We start from the raw sequence: 19,215 nt of genomic DNA on the forward strand, positions 1-19,215 counted from the left end.
TACACACCAACAGCCTACACAGCAACAGCCTACACACCAACAGCCTACACACCAACAGGCTACACACCAACAGCCTACACACCAACAGCCTACACACCAACAGCCTACACACCAACAGCCTACACACCAACAGCCTACACACCAACAGCCTACACACCAACAGCCTACACACCAACAGCCTACACACCAACAGCATCCACACCAACAGCCTACACACCAACAGCCTACACACCAACAGCCTACACACCAAAAACCTACACACCAACAGCATCCACACCAACAGCCTACACACCAACAGCCTACACACTAACAGCCTCCACACCAACAGCCTCCACACCAACAGCCTACACACCAACAGCCTACACACCAACAGCCTCCACACCAACAGCCTACACACCAACAGTATCCACACCAACAGCCTACACACCAACAGCATCCACACCAACAGCCTACACACCAACAGCCTACACACCAACAGCCTACACAGCAACAGCCTACACACCACACCAACAGCCTACACACCAACAGCCTCCACACCAACAGCCTCCACACCAACAGCCTCCACACCAACAGCCTCCACACCAACAGCCTTCACACCAACAGCCTCCACACCAACAGCCTCCACACCAACAGCCTACACACCAACAAACTACACAGCAACAGCCTACACACCAACAGCCTACACACCAACAGCCTACACACCAACAGCCTACACACCAACAGCCTCCACACCAACAGCCTACACACCACACCAACAGCCTACACAGCAACAGCATACACACCAACAGCCTACACACCAACAGCCTCCACACCAACAGCCTACACACCAACAGCCTACACACCAACAGCCTACACACCAACAGCCTATACACCAACAGCCTACACACCAACAGCCTCCACACCAACAGCCTACACACCACACCAACAGCCTACACACCAACAGCCTACACACCACACCAACAGCCTACAAAGCAACAGCCTACACACCAACAGCCTCCACACCAACAGCCTACACACCAACAGCCTCCACACCAACAGCCTTCAGTTAAACAGGTTTTATCTCACCAGCTTTCACCCCAAAAGTGTCACCCCTACACCTTTCACCCCAAAAGTGTCACCCCTACACCTTTCACCCCAACAGCCTTCACCGCATCAGCATGTGCCATAAATGGTGTATGCGTAAAATGTATACATTGCTTATATAAATTTCGTCCCCCATCTTGCTTGTGCCTATTGTGCTTTTGTCATCATGTTTCGAAATTTGTGAGCCGTATTTTGAGAACTTCTAAGTCCTATAATAAGCACATTTTTCGTGTTCATCAAGTGCGCAATTTAGTTTATTCTATTGTATTAAAAATTTTAAAGAACTGAAAATAAGCCTGGAGTTATCTCCCCTAAACTTTCTAAAAAATCCTTATATAACTTTATATATCACTACGGGGCATGGCAACTCGGGATATAGACATGTTTTAATCCATTTTTAATAACTTCAACTTTTTAAAATATAAAAGAATTTCGCAGAAGAAAGAATTGCGCACCAAGTAAACGGTAAACAAAATGTGTATAATAGTGCGGAATATTAATATTACTTTATAAATTTACATGTATTTTTTTAGTAATCGAAAAATCGTAAATCACTACTTCCGATCAACGAAAATTACTCAAAATTTGAAACAGCTATTGGCTTTTGAAAAATTTTAAGTAGAATAAGTTTCACTTCCGCTTATCTGAAATTGCTGAAAATGTACGACAGAACTAAAAAATTGATATAAAACTTGTATATGCAATTTTATCAACCTAGTTGTAACGGTACTAAAGTTATCGTGTTAACAGACACACATACACATAGACATACTGACCAGATTGCAAAAGTATGTTTATCCGACTCATTGAGGTGTAAAACGTCGAGATTTGGAAAAATCTCGATTTTTTTTTTAGTTGCACGATTACAATACTTTCTCTATAATTCGTATACGAGAAAGTAAAAATACATAAATCACGTTTTAACAACAAGCGAAAATATAAATAGGCACTAAAAGGAGAAAAAATATTTTCTCTAAATATATCTTAATAAATTAATAATTAAATAACTGTAAAGAAAAGGGTGGTTTACTACATGTTTTATTGAATACCATTACTATTATAGCAATCAAAGTTAAACTGCTTATATAACGTTATATATTAAAACTTTTGTCACGACAAATTTTTTGAAATAGCTACTAGTAAGAATTTCACAACTTCTAAATATCGTACCCATTTTAGTATTCAAACATTTCAAAATATGCAGATTTAATTACCAAATACTTTATTTCACTGAAAGCAATCACAATTACCTCATGATAAACGTTGTATTTTTGCATGAAGAACAATTACTGAAAATATGGTGGGCATTGTTTGATAAATAAAAAGTAGTAGGCTTTTAGAGTTAAAAACCTGCAAACTGAAAAAAAACAGACAAAAGGAACAAAAAATAGGTAACGAAAATACCATATCGGTGTAAATTGCAAAGCCGATTGTAAGCTTCTGGTGTTTCCGAGATGTTGAAAATTTACATCTTCAAAAACATGAGAAATATCCAGCTTTCCAATGATGCCAAATACAATCTGATGACGGATATAAAACTTTTCACAGATAACTTGTAAGACTGGGAAAAAAAGTATTATTTTTTAATTAATAGGGTCAATAAAATGGTATTTTAAACGCATACACATATTTTTTTCTCACTAAAAGTATTATTTTCTTAATACAAAAATGGACAAAGTATCCAAAAGTGCTAGTAACCCATTATAACGAAAAACAAGAAATTGTGTGATTTTTTGCTGCGTATATCCCCTTAAGAACAGTACATTTTAAAAGCAGCTCATACAAATGAATACGCCTAGAAAGACACATAGCGCTTTACTCTGGACATTTGTGTGGAATACTTTAGACTGAAACAAAGCTCCCCAAAAAGGAAGACAGTGGCGGGTACTTGTTATTTTAAACTTTGAGTGTCTACAGCTTGACTTGTGCATATTTTATCAAGATTTCTATTCGTAACATTCTGGATGTTAAAATATTAACTAAAATGATCTTCAAAAATTAAGAAACAACCAACAATGTTTGTTTTTATAATCGACTAAAAACATTTGCGAAACTACTTTCTTTTTTTTTATATTTATGTTTGTACTGCTGCAGTTTACAAAAAAAAATATATTTCAATAAAGGCATACATAAATACACCAGCTGTCAACAGTGATTTAAAAAAAATCATCTGAATTTATATTTTATAAACTACGTCCGTCCACGTTTAGAAATTACGAAAACCAAACTTACGAGTAAAATTAAAGTACAACCAGCGTTAATATAGAACAACAAATCAGTTGACACGTGAGAATAAATAAACATGTAATACATATTTAAGGCTAGAGAACAAGATGCATACGAATCCAGCAGGCCCGATAAGAAATCAATTAAGACAATTGTTTAGAAATAAATAATTTAGAGCTTTTTCTAGTGCATGCCTTTTGCTAATGTTCCAGCCCGTGGGACACACTGTAATACTTCGATATGGATTTTTTTAAACGTAGGATAAAATTCTTACACACTTATTTGAAAAAAAAATCAGTTTTCTTAATTATACTTTTATAATAACGTATAGTTTACTATACAAATTCATTATTTCATTGCTCATTTATTAAAATATAATCATTTTTATTCATATGACTCTTCAAAGAAAATACACACTCCCAAATTACATAGCAAACATTTTAATTGCTTTGAATCAAGTAATTTTTTAACAGTTCATTGGCTGATTTTCATTTCTAAATTTAGAATTTTATTTGATGTTTTAAATAACATTCTTTTTTCGGTATATAGGAAACTCAAGAAAGTATCAATATGCTTAAAGTCTATTGAGATTACATTTACAGATTCAAGAAACACAAACACTACATTGAGTTTTCTTATTAAAAACACATTTTCTAACCTAGTCCTTTATTATTATAAAGATTCGAAGATGATATAAAATATAAATAACAATTAAAGACGTCTGTTGATTTTTTGAGCGAGCTTGTGTATTAAGAGCCAGTACATATTCTATTCAGTTGTGTAATGTCTTGTAGATGTGACGTCACGTTGTCCAATTGATGGGCAGTAAAGTTTGACCACACGGCGGTTGCAGATATACGCCACAAAGAAGAAAACACCTTGTAAGCCGTTAAGTATAATTGAAATAAACCTGTTGGATCGAAAAATTAGATTACCATTAAATTCGTCAATATTGATACATGCACTCTAATATCGTGAAACTGGATGAATTATACAATTTTTATCAATATTGGACTTATAATGACGAACAAATGAATACCATATAAGAGACTTTAAAATTTGTATTTGTTTTTGAAAATACACGTTCTACAATGTGTTTAAGACATAAACCTGTCGCAAGCCATTTGTATATAATGTGTTTTTTCAAATGCGTTGAATTATTCTAATGCAGCAATTCTCATATTTCATTTTTTTTTAGTTTTGCTATACAGTAATAAAAATAGTTTCTTATGTTTGGTTTTAAACTTATCCAAAGTGTCTTTTATAATAATTACCATCAAGCTTTGGGTAAAGATCTAAGCAATTTTATATCATAAGTTTTTTTTCAATGCGTTGAATTATTCTAATGCAGCAATTGTCATTTATTCCAATTTATTGTGATTAGTTTTGCTATACTGTAAAAAAATAGTCTTTTATGCTTCGTTTCAAACTTATCCAAAGTGTCTTTTATAATAGTTTATTATCACGCTTTGGGCAAAGATTTATTAAATTGACGAAATAATAGGTCATACAATTGGTCAGACTTAAGTCGGCCTATTAAATTAGGTATAATATATTCATTATTTGAGACATCATTTAATACTATTATTTATTAATATAATGTAATTAAAAATTATAATGTTGCCCATTTAAAAAAATTAATTTACTGCAGTGGCTTCGATTCCGTGGCTTCTCCAACAATGGCAAACAGCCAGAAAGCTCCGGTCATCAACGACAGCTTCACGTAGACCACAGAGAGTTGTCTATCTCTGGTGCTGAAGTTGTCCTGTTGTGTGACAGATCTGCTGATGGTGTAGATCTTGACGACGGTGGCGATGAAAAAAGCCACATTACACACAGTGATGAGACTTAGAGGAGAGATCAAAAACACACCTGGTAGAAAAAACATTTTGTTTTTTAAAAGAGAACTGTCGTCATCATGGTCATTATGGCTGCCGAACTCGAAGATTCCGTTTTTACTTTCTCGTATATACGAAGAGAAAGTCTTGTAATAGTGCAAAAAAATCGAGATTTTTACAAATCTCGACGTTTTACACCTCACTGATACGGAAAAACATAATTTTGCAATCTTGTCCGTATGTCTGTGTGTGTGTGTGTGTGTATGTGTGTGTGTGTCTGTCTGTCCGTGTGTAAACACGATAACTTGAGTACCGTTACAGCTAGGTTGATGAAATTTCATATATAAGTATTTTATCAAAATCATTGATCCTGATCAACTTTTGAGCGATTTCCGATAACCAGAAGTGGTACTTTTTCTACTTTGAATTTTTCAAAAGCCTATAACTTGAGTACTATTTCAGATAGATAAATCAAATTTAACATGTAAATAATACATCTAATTTTCTACCATCTGTCAAATTTTGAGTAATTTCCGTTGACAGGAAGTACCAATTTACGCTATTTCCGATTTCTCAAAAAACGCATTTAAATTAAAAAAAAGTACTAACAATATTGCGCACTATTATGCATATTTTGTTTTGGCTTTCGCTTGGTGCGCATTTCTTTTTACTTTCTCGTATATACGTAGTATATAGAAAGTATTGTAATCGTGCAAAAAAAAAATCGAGATTTTTACAAATCTCGACGTTTTACACCGCATTGATACGGAAAAACATAATTTTGCAATCTTGTCCGTATGTCTGTGTGTGTGTGTGTCTGTGTGTGTGTCTGTCCGTGTGTAAACACGATAACTTGAGTACCGTTACAGCTAGGTTGATGAAATTTCATATATAAGTATTTTATCAAAATCGTAGATCCGTATCAACTTTTGAGCGATTTCCGATAACCGGAAGTGGTACTTTTCCTACTTTGAATTTTTCAAAAGCCTATAACTTGAGTACTATTTCAGATAGATAAATGAAATTTCACATGTAAGTAAACGATCTAATTCTCTACCTTCTGTAAAATTTTGAGTAATTTCCGTTGACTGGAAGTAGTAATTTACGCTACTTCCGATTTCTCAAAAAACTAATGTAAATTTTAAAAGTACTAATAATATTGCGCACTATTATGCGCTTTTTTTATTTGCGTTCACTTGGTGTGCAATTAATTTGTCTACGAGATTTTATTCTATTTTTAAAACTTTAAGTATTTAAAATGGATTAAAAATCATGTCTATAGCCCGAGTTTCCATCCCCTGTTATTTTATATAAGAATATTCGAGAAAGTTTAGGGGAGATCACTCCCGGTTTATTTTCTATGAGATTCTATTCTATTTTTAAAAGTTTAAGTAATTAAAAATCATGTCTATATTCCAAGTTATATAAGAATATTCGAGAAAGTTTAGGGGAGATCACTCCCGGTTAATTTGTTTTATTTTAAAAATGTTTCTTGGTTATATCAGAATATATACTTAAAAATGTTTTTTTTTTGCGTATTATTCAACAGTACCGGTCTAGTTGTAACAATGGACGATTAGTGTTTGATGCAGACTTGCCATTTGTACATATTTTGGTCTAATCACTGAGAATATCGAGCAGAACATAATAAAAGTAAGCAAAACGTGAATTGCTTTATTTGATAATGTTCTAAACTTACTGAAAATATATTCTAAACTATAGAAAATTATAATTTGATTTCTACTCAACTAATGTCATTAATGTTTTAAAAATCAAAACCTTTAAAAAATAACTTGATCGAGACAACAGCTAACTTAGCCCGCCAATTTTGCACGCAGTATATTTGAATGGTGAGAAATCTAGCAGACGACACATTTTTGCTGAACAGCAGTGAACAGTCAATCGCGTCACAACAACACTCCTTAAAAAACAAACCCACCGTATCACTGAAAATTAGTCATATTGTAGCCATTTAAAAACAAACGCGTTTTTTTCACAAACGCATTTTCTAGGCTAACGATTAAATTTCATAAATAAAACTGATATCAAATTAATGGTAATAAATGTAGTTTTTAATTGTTTAAGTCATCTTGAACAATAATGAAGTTTAGAATCTTAGGCGACACCCTACCAAAGCGCATCTAAACTGTTCTATCTTCGTGTACATTAGCATAACGAGACGTAAAACGACACAGGAACATTAGAAAGAAATACACGGAATTATCTGCCATAAAAAGCAAATATATCTCAGAGTGCACCTAATTATAACAGTGGCGTAACTAGGATTTTTGGGGCCCCTATGCAAAAGTTATCAGTGGGCCCCCTTCGGCAGCCGTTAGGCTACAATGGAGTTAAACGAAGGAATCAAGTGTTACTTAAGCTGGAGGGTTTTCAATAATATAAATATTCTGTACATTATGTGTTTTATACGTCCTGATTGTGTATTTATACTATATTATTATGTAGGCCTACAACCTCGCAGTTTTGTAAACATGTTACAGGCTTACATTTAAATTTTTTTTAAAGTAACCAATCACAGTAGCGGACGGCGTGGTCTAGCGATGAAGAGCTAGACTGCTAACCCGATAGTTTCGAGTTCGAATCAGGGTTCTAGTTAGTGGAAAGTCCCTGAGTCTACCCAACTGAAGGGTATCTAATTCACGTTAGGGCATAGTGCTGACCACGTTAATCCCTTTATATGTCGAGGTCAAGAAACATATGAACTCCACTGCCCAATGGATCGTTATGTCTAAAGAGGAATATTTACTTTTAAACACAGTAGCGCACAAGGCGGGGCAGAGGTGCTGTCAACATCGGATGACACAATGACAAAACATTGTAAAATTTACTGTCAAGACTATATTATATCCAGCTAAAATAATAAAAGAAAGTGCACAGTTTTTGGACGCCACGGAGGTTACTGGTTACACTACCGTAGGTAGCCGGATGCAACCCCTGGTTCGGTTTAAATCATCTAACGTAGAGGCCCACCGTGTTCCTAGTGTAGGGTGCTCTTGTGCTTGGTCTCATCCGTACGCTGGGGGCGTCGAAGTCGCCCCTGTTGCAGTTTGATCGTTGAATAAGTAGTACACATGCAGGACACACAATTAACGGATCCCTTGCAGTCAGGCGACCAACTTTTACTACTGCTGATGCGCTGGAGGACATCCCTTATTCGATTTAGTAATCGATTTAGTAGTCCTCCGTATTCCTAGCGGATGGCGCACATTAAAACGAATATAAGCGCCCAAGTGTTGATGCGCCGGACACCCAATCAATGACCCCCACATGCTAAGAAACCCAGTGGAAAACTCTGGGTGGCAAACCGCACGGCCTTACTGCTGGGGCCCCGCCATCAGAAATAAATTAAAATTTAACGCCAGAAACCTTCCTAAATGTCAGAGTTTCCTTCAGGTACCTTTCTAGAAAAAGGTCTGGGGGAAACACTGTCTTGCAGTATTCTCAACTACTGGACACAATTTCTTGGCGATTAGTTGAAAACCATAAACTTATAGTTTTAGTAGCGCCAAATTAATTAAATATATATATTAGATCAACAAATGAAATGTCTTTGATAAGATAAAAAAAAATAGAAAAAATTGACAAGTGTCGACAATTCGACCACCTTCCCTTCCCATACTGAATGCCGCTATCTGTACAGTAAGAAAGGACTACGTGCCTTTTTTGGAACTTTTTATTATTTCTAGAGTAGAAAAGAAACTGTATTTCCATTATCTTTTTAAAACAAAAATTTTAAATTCCAATGAAAAAGTTTAATGGAGGGAAAGGGCCCCTAAATGCCTTGGGCCCCTATGCTTTTTTTACGCTAGCTTTACGGTAGCTACGCCACTGAATTATAATGCGTAATATCCTTACAATGGTAACGACATCTTTAAGTATATTTTAAGAATTTTAATGTTACCGAATAAAACGTGGGTAAGAATGGAGGTAGGTAAAAGTAAGAATGAATTTTAATTGATGTGTCGGTTTGTTTGGGTCAGAGAAAAAATTACGTATCAGTCATTTCAGTAAAATGCTTGTATTTCTAAAATAAATTGCGTGTATTTATAACAAAGTGACAACTTTCTAAAATTTAAAGATCAAACCTAGTAGTAAACTTGAATCAATTAGACATGTCAATTCGCCGTATCCAATTTTCTGGCCTTGGGTTAGTAGCTGAGACGAAACCGCAACAGAAGCAACAGAAACTGTAGGCAGGATCAGTGTTAAGACAATATTTTTCACCAGTACACGTCTTTCATCTTCCGGTGTTTGTGGTATCCGAACCTGCGCTGTAAACACCTGAAGCATACGAAAGTTGCACATGAAGGTCCAGGCGAAATTCCACAGCCAGAGAAAGTGTGTGGACATTCCCAAAGCGATGCAGATGTATTTGTAGCCTGAGCTAAATTGTGTAGAACAAAAAGTGAGAGTATGAGTACAAAGTAGCAAAACTTACATAAACGTTGAAGTCACATGGTGGGGAGCTTAATGTTTACCCACATTTACTTAACATTTTGATTAAACAGAACAAATAGTTTTGTCCCTTAAAACATAATCTTCAAACTTGTACTTTAAAAATTTTGAATGTAAATTGACTAAAATCAGATATTGTCAACAGATAGTGAAGTTAAGAACAATAAAGTGTTATAAGCATTCGAAAAACAATGCCATTCAAGAAATTATATTAGCGAGTTAGTGTTTAAGTTCTAAACAATCTGAACTTATTGTTACACTTAAATTAAAATATACCATTACACTTTGTAGAATTTGTTGAACAAACCGAAAAAACTCATAAGTATATTTAGGCGAAACTCAATTTTACAGTGTGGATACTTTTCTTAAGATAAAAACGTCTTACAGATACGAACCGTGAATGTGTTTAATTAGGTGTACAATATCGAACAAACAACCAAACAAACTTACAGATACGAACTGGCCAACAAAGATGCCTGAGCCAGTAAAAGACTTGTACACAGGAACATGTTGTTTTTGCCTGCACTGTTTCTCAGCTCTGAAAACCGGATGTACGTTACTAAAGACACCAGGAGACACAGCATTGACGCGGACATGCAAGTGAGAGTCAGTATATTGGCGTAATAGTTCAGTTCATTTGGAGTTTTCGCCAGAGAGGCGAGTTTCTCGTCCAGCGCCTCACGACAAACATTCAACACACCATCGCCGACAATCTCCAACATGTTGATCTCTGACACCTTTGAGAAGATCAACTTGGTGTTTCCAAGATTAACTGTGATTGTCACGGTTGGTGGGACATAGGTTTTGATTTCATCTACTTTGTATTGGGTTTTGTTGAAACTTACAAAAGTACATACTAAAGTATTTGTCACCTTTACCAGTGGTTCCTTAGGAACAGACATATCGGAATCAGAGTTTTTCTCACGCCATGTGTATTTAAAGCAATCATCAAACTTTCCACTGCACCATTCAAATAAAGAGATGTTCTCAAAGTCACCCAACCATACATAGGGGACACAAGTGACGTCTTTGTCTCTTGCAACAGTTAAAGGTGTTTTCAATAAGGTTTTCACCAAACATTCTTCAATCTCATCTCTTGGTTTTTTTTTGGATGCAACTATGACAATATCAGCTAGGATCACAATAGGGGATTGAAGTCTATACGGATTAGTTATATTACCTTCCGATAAAATAAACTTATCCCATTCCATTGAATAATTTATTGCCTCACGTTTACATGTGTCTCGAATCTACAACAAAAATTAGATATATTTAATTGTTGGGTATATAAATATATATATATATATATATATATATATATATATATATATATATATATATATATATATATATATATATATTGTATAGTAATCTAAAGAGAAGTGTATTATATATTTAAAGAAAATCAGTTATTTATCTCTTTATACTTTCTCGTATACGACGTATAGAGTATGGTAAACCAGCGAAAAACCGAAATCGAAATTTTCACAAATCTCTTGGTGTTTCCCTGAGTCGAAAAATATAGTTTAGTAATTTTATCCGTATGTCTGTGTGTGTGTGTTTGTGTGTGTGTGCCAGTGAACCCGACAAACCTTACATCTAGGGTGATGAAATTTACAAAAATATTTATTTGTAGATTTTTATCAAGATTTCAGCGATTTCCGGTAACCGGATGTGGAGCTTTTTATTTGGTATTTCATACGCCTATAACTCGAGTACTGTTTCAGACAGATAACTCGTATATGAGTAAAAGATCTATGTATCTGTTTACTTTAAATTTTGAGTAATTTCCGTTGACTCGAATGGACACCAGCGAGTTGACGAGATTCCTTCCATAATGTTGTTGACATGGAAAAAAACGTGCTTTTTAGATTTAGGCCGTATAAAAAAATAAAAAATAAAAACTTAAGCCTAAAATAAATTTAGAAATTTAATATTTTTAGAATAAATGCTATAAAAGTTGCAAATCCAGAGAACTTGAAAATAATTTGTTGAGTTTAAGGCTACATTTCTATTTATTTTAATCAAGCCTAAGTTATAACCGGATGTTTTACTTTCGTAAGACAAATATTGATTGGCTGTACAGTAGCTTACTGATCGATAACTATTTGTTTACAAAACTTTGCAGATCAAGTTTTTAAATAACAATGCAAATTTAAACACCATGACCTAGTTTTTCTATTTTTAGCTAACAATGTGTAAAACAAAATTTATGGCGGCCTATTGAATAGCAGGATGCCATTGTTTATGTGAAAACACGTGAAAACCAAATTGTTTTTGCTTTTTTAAACATTTTTTTTAGTTACCGAAAATATTAAAAACATTAGATACATTCAATCTTCAGTAAAGGATTTTATAACCATATTAATTGTAACTACGCCATGCATGATTTTTAAATAAATTTATGGACCTCTTAAATACCTTTGAGACTTTTCTCTCTGGCGTCCATTAGTAATGAACGCTATGAATTGATAAAGTAGTAATAATATTCCGCACTATTATGCACATATTGTTTGCCGTTCACTTGGCGCGCAATTCTATTTCTACGAGATTCTATTATATTTTTAAAAAAATAAGTAATTAAAAATGGATAAAAATAATGTCTATATCCATAGTTGCCATCCACCATAGTGTTAAATATGAATACTCGAGCAATATTAAAAATTGTAACTCAACCTTGGATTCGAAGCTTTGGCTAATGGAGACCAGTGAATCCAACGTCAGGTTGACGTCTGCTGGTGTTAGCATGAACCAGATTCTTAGTCTGTAGCCCAGCCCTGTGACCTCAGTGTTGAACGTTCTACAGTTGCCAGAAATCAGGTGTTTTCCAGGTGTACAGTGGAGCGGTTTGGTGGTGCCCTGAAATAAAAATGTTAGAGGGTGTAATACGCCCTGTATAAATTACACTAGTGGTATGTAGGTGTACGAGAAATATAATATCAGTTTACATTTTTTTTTTCATCCACTAAAAGAAAAGCATTCTCCTGAAAGATTTAAAAAACATTCTAATCTATATTTAATATTTTTCAGCGTAACACAGCATGGTCAGCCGTGTGTTCGTTCAGTTTTAACATACAACAATATCATTCATAGGTTTTAAGTGTTCAAAATAGTGTAACTTATGATAAAGTTTCATCTTCAAACTGTTGGCATGGAAATTAGGAATTGACTACATCGTTTCAAATTACAACGTAAAAGTAAAGATTCATGTTTATACTCAGCGATTAATTGGGCAGATAAAATCGAGTTCATGAGTTTCTTGAACTTAGTATATGAAGAAATGTTGTGGTCAGTACCATGCCCAGACGGCTTTACTTTCCCCAACATCAGTCTGGTACCCGTCTGAGCTGGATAGACTTCGGGACGTCCTACAATTATAAATCCGTGCTGAAATCTGAAATTCAGACTTTCATCCTAACAGCTAATCTAAACTATAATGTACATGCTTTTACCTATTTAAATCTCTAATTTAAATACTCCGTCTCGTGATGACAACAAAAAGGATCGGATTTACGTGAATGTTTTCTAAAAACCTACATCAGCCGTAGACCATTGGGAGAGGTTCAACATTCTCCTGATAGTGTCGTCGTGTGTGGGTGGACTAGAGAAGCGGATAAGCTGGGAAAACGGAGGTTTGGTGGAAAGAACCAGGGATATGGGGTAAGTTGGATCTCTTTTCCCAAAAACTGTATCGTTCTGGGAAATCAAAATTCATGTAAAGATCATTGTTTTAAAGAAACGTAACAAAAAAATATTCATGTACAAGTTCTATGATTGAAATGTAGCTATAAATGTCTATTGTACAACTTAACCGTATTACATAAAAAATAGAAGACATTTTGGTCAAATATTGTGATTCAAATTTAGTTAATGATATTGTATTTCATAACACTTATCGCATTACAAATTTTACAGAAGGTACATTTTGTAAACTTAATGTATTACATATTAAACAGAATATATTTTTGTAAAACTTACCACATTACATATGAAGCAGAAGATATTCTTGTAAAGTTCCCCTCCTTTACTAACGTACACCTGGTCTACCGTGTTGTTGAACTCCAGACAGGCCCTCTCTACATCCTCGTCATACGGCCTTATTGACGGCGTCACATTACATCTGTCTATCACAAGCCTAATCAAGGTATGTACAGTGTGAGGGAAAATTGCACGGGTTTTGATAAGGTAGGTGATTTAAAATGGGCTTCTTTATCTACTTTCTAGATTTTTAATGTTGAAGGGGATTCCATCCAACACAATTAAGTATTAACTATTAACATTAACTAGTAATGCGCTAAATAGGCTATTGATTCCGATTTCAGCGTATTTTTCTTTCTGGATTTCCTTTTACTACCTTTGTCAAACCAGGAACTTACTTGTAGATTTTGGAGTTGTCTCTCCTAGAAGACTTGCTTTCGTAAGCTATCGAGCTTCATATGCCGGGGATTCGAACTCGAGATATTTCGGTTTAGCAAGGAATAAGCTTTACAGCAAAATCCGACCCCGGAAATGGGTTTAATTATAAACTATTTCACAGTCATAAGATCAATACAACACTTCTTTCCTAAAGCTCCTGCTCACAGCACACCCCTTGTCACTCACCAGTCGCTTTGCTTGCTACACTTGCTCAATCCGTACAACAACATACTCGCCAACCTACCCGGACTTAACACTGTCTCACAGTAACGTAAATACACAAACACAGCTTAAAGTACTCAGTTCCTCAAAGAAACCTTTCAACCATGTCTAATCACTACGTACAAGAGACATTTCTAAATATTGTTGGCGTATTCGAGATTGGTTTGAGATAACTTTTTCTCCACTAATTCAAGATCTAACCAACCGATCACTTGTTTAGCGTTGAATGTTCGTACATTAACTATACTAATAATCAACAACTGGAACGGTGTGGCCTAAGTGGTAGTGCGTTAGACTGCTAACCCAAAAGTCATTTGTTTGAATCCGGGTCCAAATCTGTCAATAATTCCATCAGCTCTAATTTGTACCTTACTCATGTTAGGGAAAGTAAAGGCGGTTGGACAAAATGCTGCCCACACCTTTCCTTCATAAGCCGTGGTCAAGAAACATATTAACTCTATTTCATCTGCTGAATGAATTAAACAATATGCTTCAAAAATGCATTATTATATTTTAATGTAATAAATTATCCAAACTTTAACAAATTATAAGACGACCATGTCACTTAAGTACTGTAGCGCGCTATACGAATTTTTCGCGAATGTGTGAATTACTCAAAGATGTTTGTAGAATAACGACAAAAGATTGTATCGTATGTCAAGTGGTCAGTCAATACACACAACACACACTATTTTGTTTCCAGCATCACTACATCTTAAACGATGCAATAAATCGGTCGTTTCAATAATATAATATGCACATAGTTCCAAACTCTTGTTTTCTTGGCTAAATGTAACAACAGACGAAAGCATTGTCATCAGCTAGCATTATAATATGTTTACGTGGATTAATGGCAACAAAAGTAACACAAACAATGTAAATCCTGACTTCAGTTACAAAGATCTCGTATGCAGCCTATACAATCTAAAATACAGTGCATTAAATCTTTCGATGTGATACATTTACTATTACAATAAATCGTGCATAACAAATTAACCGCAATTAAAACATCTAACTTGTTCTAATCTTCCCCGACATGCCAATTAGCATGTATGTGAGAGCTTCCATTTTCATCTAGAAATATTTTTTTGTAAGTAATTCTAATTCGTACACATGTTGCTTATTTCGGTTTTTACAAGCTTTTATTTAACTAACTTCCTCGTCAGTCGTCAGTCGTTCTTTACATGTTTGTATTTTCAATAGACTAAAAAACATTGCGCGCCTGTTGAACGCGATGACGCGCTATTGAACGTGATGACGCGTTTGGAGTAGTTGAATAGAATGCCTACTCGAAAAACACGGATCACCGGCTCAGGAGTTGCGCTCCCATAAGCCAGGCCGGCCTCGACGCAGTATAGAAATGCATACTAATTTGTTCAAAAATTTTAAGTAATTCATAAAAAATTAATTAGGCATCAAATTAAGTCAAATTTAAAGTCACGATGCATTGTCTTCATGTCTTGACCCACGTTCCAACTAAGAACCGTATCTGTCAGTTAGAAGTGCCTGCAATTTCGCTCGGGCGTTTCGATCTAGACAGACTGACTGACAACGGACCGACGACAGCGGAAGTGAGTTAAATAAAAGCTTGTAAAAGTATGTTGTCTCTTCTAATAAACTGTTTTATTTTTTAAAAATGCTTGTTGAAAAGGCTCTCCTCCCTAGAATAAACTATATGCCAGTTGTTGTTGGCTGATATTTAAAAAAAAAACTGAATGACCAGAAAAGAATATTTAAGAGCAGGGCTGTACTTACTCATGTGGAAAACAGCCGGAGGAATCCGTGTCTCCTAAATTATGATGTAACACACAGGATGGTTCTCGGAGTGAGATATTTACCATCTCTTCATAATCCATCGCCTTATGCATTATCTGGTAATCTTGGCAATATATTAGGAGCTGTGCTATGGGCCGCAGCTGTTCAATTAGACATACTTGTTCATGTAGATAAAAACATTTAGGAGAAACTGCATGTATGTTTGATCTTACTAATATAAAAAACAATGCATAAAACTGATGGTTAGATGGCATTACAAATAACCCTTAATGATACAACGTCAATATAACAAGACAAAAAAAATCCATAGTGATCAAAGTGGGAACGGGAGTGGGGTGTGGAGAAGAATAGTAAACGAAGACGCAAAGGCCGCTGTGCTCACGTGGGCGCAGATAAAGAGAGCTGCCTAAAACCTAGTCTTGTGGAGAGGTGAGATAGCTGCCTTTTGCTCCCCAGGGACCTTAATTGGTTAAATCAAGTAAGTCAGTGATCGAATAACTTTAAAAAATTCATAAAAAACGTTTTAATAACAAGCTTTTATGTAATGATGCACTAAAAAGTAGAAAATAAATTATAGACTACTATTTAAATAACTATAAAGAAAAGCGTGGGTCACTTTAGTATCTATTGGATACCTTTACTAATGTTAAGGAAGACACCCACGCTTTTCTTTATAGTTATTTAAATAGTAGTCTATAATTTATTTTCTACTTTTTAGTGCATCATTACATAAAAGCTTGTTATTAAAACGTTTTTTATGAATTTTTTTTCAGTACTTTACATGTTTTATTTACAATAGAGTTACATGACTAAACACAATTGCGCGCCTACTGAACATCACGTTCAGTAGGCGCGCAATTGTTTTTGAACGCAGCCATTACGTGATGGCGCAGCTATTGAAGGTGATGACGCGTGTGGTGTGGTTGGCTAGACATGCCTACTAATTCGGTCCAAATTTTAATTAATTCATAAAAAATTAATTAGGCATCCAATTAAGTCAAATTTAGATTCAGATTGCATTGTCTTCATGTCTTGACCCACGTGCCAACTGTGAATCGTATCGGTCAAGTAGAACTGTCCGAATTTTCACTCCTGCGTTTCCGTCTAGACTGACGACAGACTGACGAGGAAGTGAGTTAAATAAAAGCTTGTAAAAATACACGATTTAACTTCGAAAAAAAACTATGTAACTATAGCCAGTCTTTTTAATAGGTTTTCTTTAGAGTGAACTTTGTGTGATAGTAGAATGTCTTGGTAATGGAAGCGGAAATTTAGCGATTGATATTTTCTTTTCAATTGTTTTGGATTGGATTAACTGTAGTGAGAGATTTTAAAGAATATAAAGGTGTGATATTTGCGTGTTAGCTGCCCACATGTGTAAGTTGTCGCTATGTCAGATACCTGAGTGGTTGAAAGTTGGTGGGCTCCAGTTTTTTATACTACCTACCAGTGATTCGCTTAATAGGTTGTAGATATTTCATTGTTCTATATTCAACAGAGTTAAAGAGACTTATAACCTATAAAAGCCCATGTGAGTATTTCTCTCTCTCGCTGTCTCTCTGTCCGCATCATATTTTCTGAGGCTATAATATCACAATCTTTAGCGATATATAGAGAACATAATGATCATACTTTGGTTCAAAAAAAAATATGTTGGATGTAGTGAATGTATAAACTAAATTCTATTATTAGAAAAACATCCTCCAATTTACATTTTTTCGTACTTTGAAAAACGCTTTTTTTTACTTTCTCGTATACAATGTATAGACAAGTATTGTAATCGTGCAAAATAAAAAATATAGAGATTTTTGCAAATCTCGACGTTTTACACCTCCCTGGGTCGGAAAAATATAGTTTTACAATCTTGTCCGTATGTCTGTGTGTATGTGTGTGTTGTGTGTGTGTGTGTGTGTGTGTACTTAAGTACTATTTCAGATAGATAAATGAAATTGCACATGTAAGTAAATAATCTAATTCTTTTTTTGTAATGTGCATAGCACCTTAAAAAATAACAAAAATACCATTACATCTCCGAATTCATAACGGAATCGTTTAAGTCACTTAATCATTAGGGGCATTTAATACGGTGCTGTGTTCTTTAATAATGTACATAATTTTTGTTTTTATTTTTCTTATAGGTATTTGAAGCCAAATATATATTACATGTCTCTGATCATTAGCTGTTTAGTAATTGTTTTGCTTTGTCACTAATATGCTACTACGTGTAGAAAAGTACACCTCGTTTAGAATAATAACTATTTTATAACATTTTTTTCTGAATAAAGGGTATAATTTTAAAAACAAATAAATAAGACTATAAGTTACATGAAAGGGTAACTATAATCAATAAAATTAATCAATAAAATAAAAGTCAATTGATAAACAAAATAATTTTTTTTTAAAATATCACGTGAATTCTAGAAGTACACACTGTGACTAATCAAAAGAATAAACGAGTGCGAATCATTATTTAATCTCTCCATCTTATGTTTTCTTGATTTCAAGCAAATGCAAATAATATGAAATATATTAAAAGTTACGATTTAAAAGTTTACAGAACCCCCTCCCCACTTAAATATTATTTAAAAGCCAAAATATGTATTTTTTACCAGCCATTGTATTACATACGCAACTTATATACCCAACTTAAATTGAACCGTTATTTCGTGTTTGTGTCAAGTATACGAGCCTGAAAAACAAAATTCACCTGAGTGTACCCGTTGCACTGGGCGCAGTACTTGTTCCAGAACAGGAAATCCGTTTCCATGTCAACAACGAAATTGTAAACATCCAAAGTCATCATCTCTCGTGGGATGTCCGCCTCACACAGCTCTACGACCCTGGCTGGACCGGTGTAGTTGTCCGGACAAGACCGGATAGTCAAGACGTGAGACGATGACCGCTGGGACTCGCAGTGAAGTCTAGGTAGATTTTTCCGTGTCGTGTACTTGTAACTTCTGAAATTGTTAACACTGCGGAGCGATGTGATCTCTTCATTGTTTATGATCGTAAAATTAAAATCATTTCGGGAAAGTTCGGGGCAGCAGTTGTCGAAATACTCACAATACGGCCGCCTACAAGAACAGACGAACTGTTCATCCAGTAAACCTATATTTCTGGTGAGGTAATAGTCTCCGTGACACCAATATTTGTAGAATTGTTGTAAGTATACGGCGGC

General features: G+C 34.8%; 1 protein-coding gene across 1 annotated transcript; it reads right to left on the minus strand.

Moving 5' to 3' along the window:
• Nucleotides 1-514: 514 nt before the first annotated feature.
• LOC131951638 (uncharacterized) lies at nt 515-18,837 on the minus strand. Its single transcript, XM_059313984.1, has 9 exons — nt 18,745-18,837; nt 16,017-16,177; nt 13,602-13,758; nt 13,161-13,319; nt 12,300-12,482; nt 10,074-10,873; nt 9,254-9,552; nt 4,988-5,181; nt 515-634 (listed from the first exon to the last, which is right to left on the minus strand). Exons 1-9 carry the CDS (start codon nt 18,835-18,837, stop codon nt 515-517), a joined length of 2,166 nt encoding a protein of 721 aa, XP_059169967.1.
• Between the last annotated feature and the right edge of the window lie 378 nt (nt 18,838-19,215).

Source organism: Physella acuta, unplaced genomic scaffold (assembly GCF_028476545.2).
Source record: "Physella acuta isolate Inbredline_101_S28 unplaced genomic scaffold, ASM2847654v3 ptg000066l, whole genome shotgun sequence".
Lineage (NCBI taxonomy): Eukaryota > Metazoa > Mollusca > Gastropoda > Physidae > Physella > Physella acuta.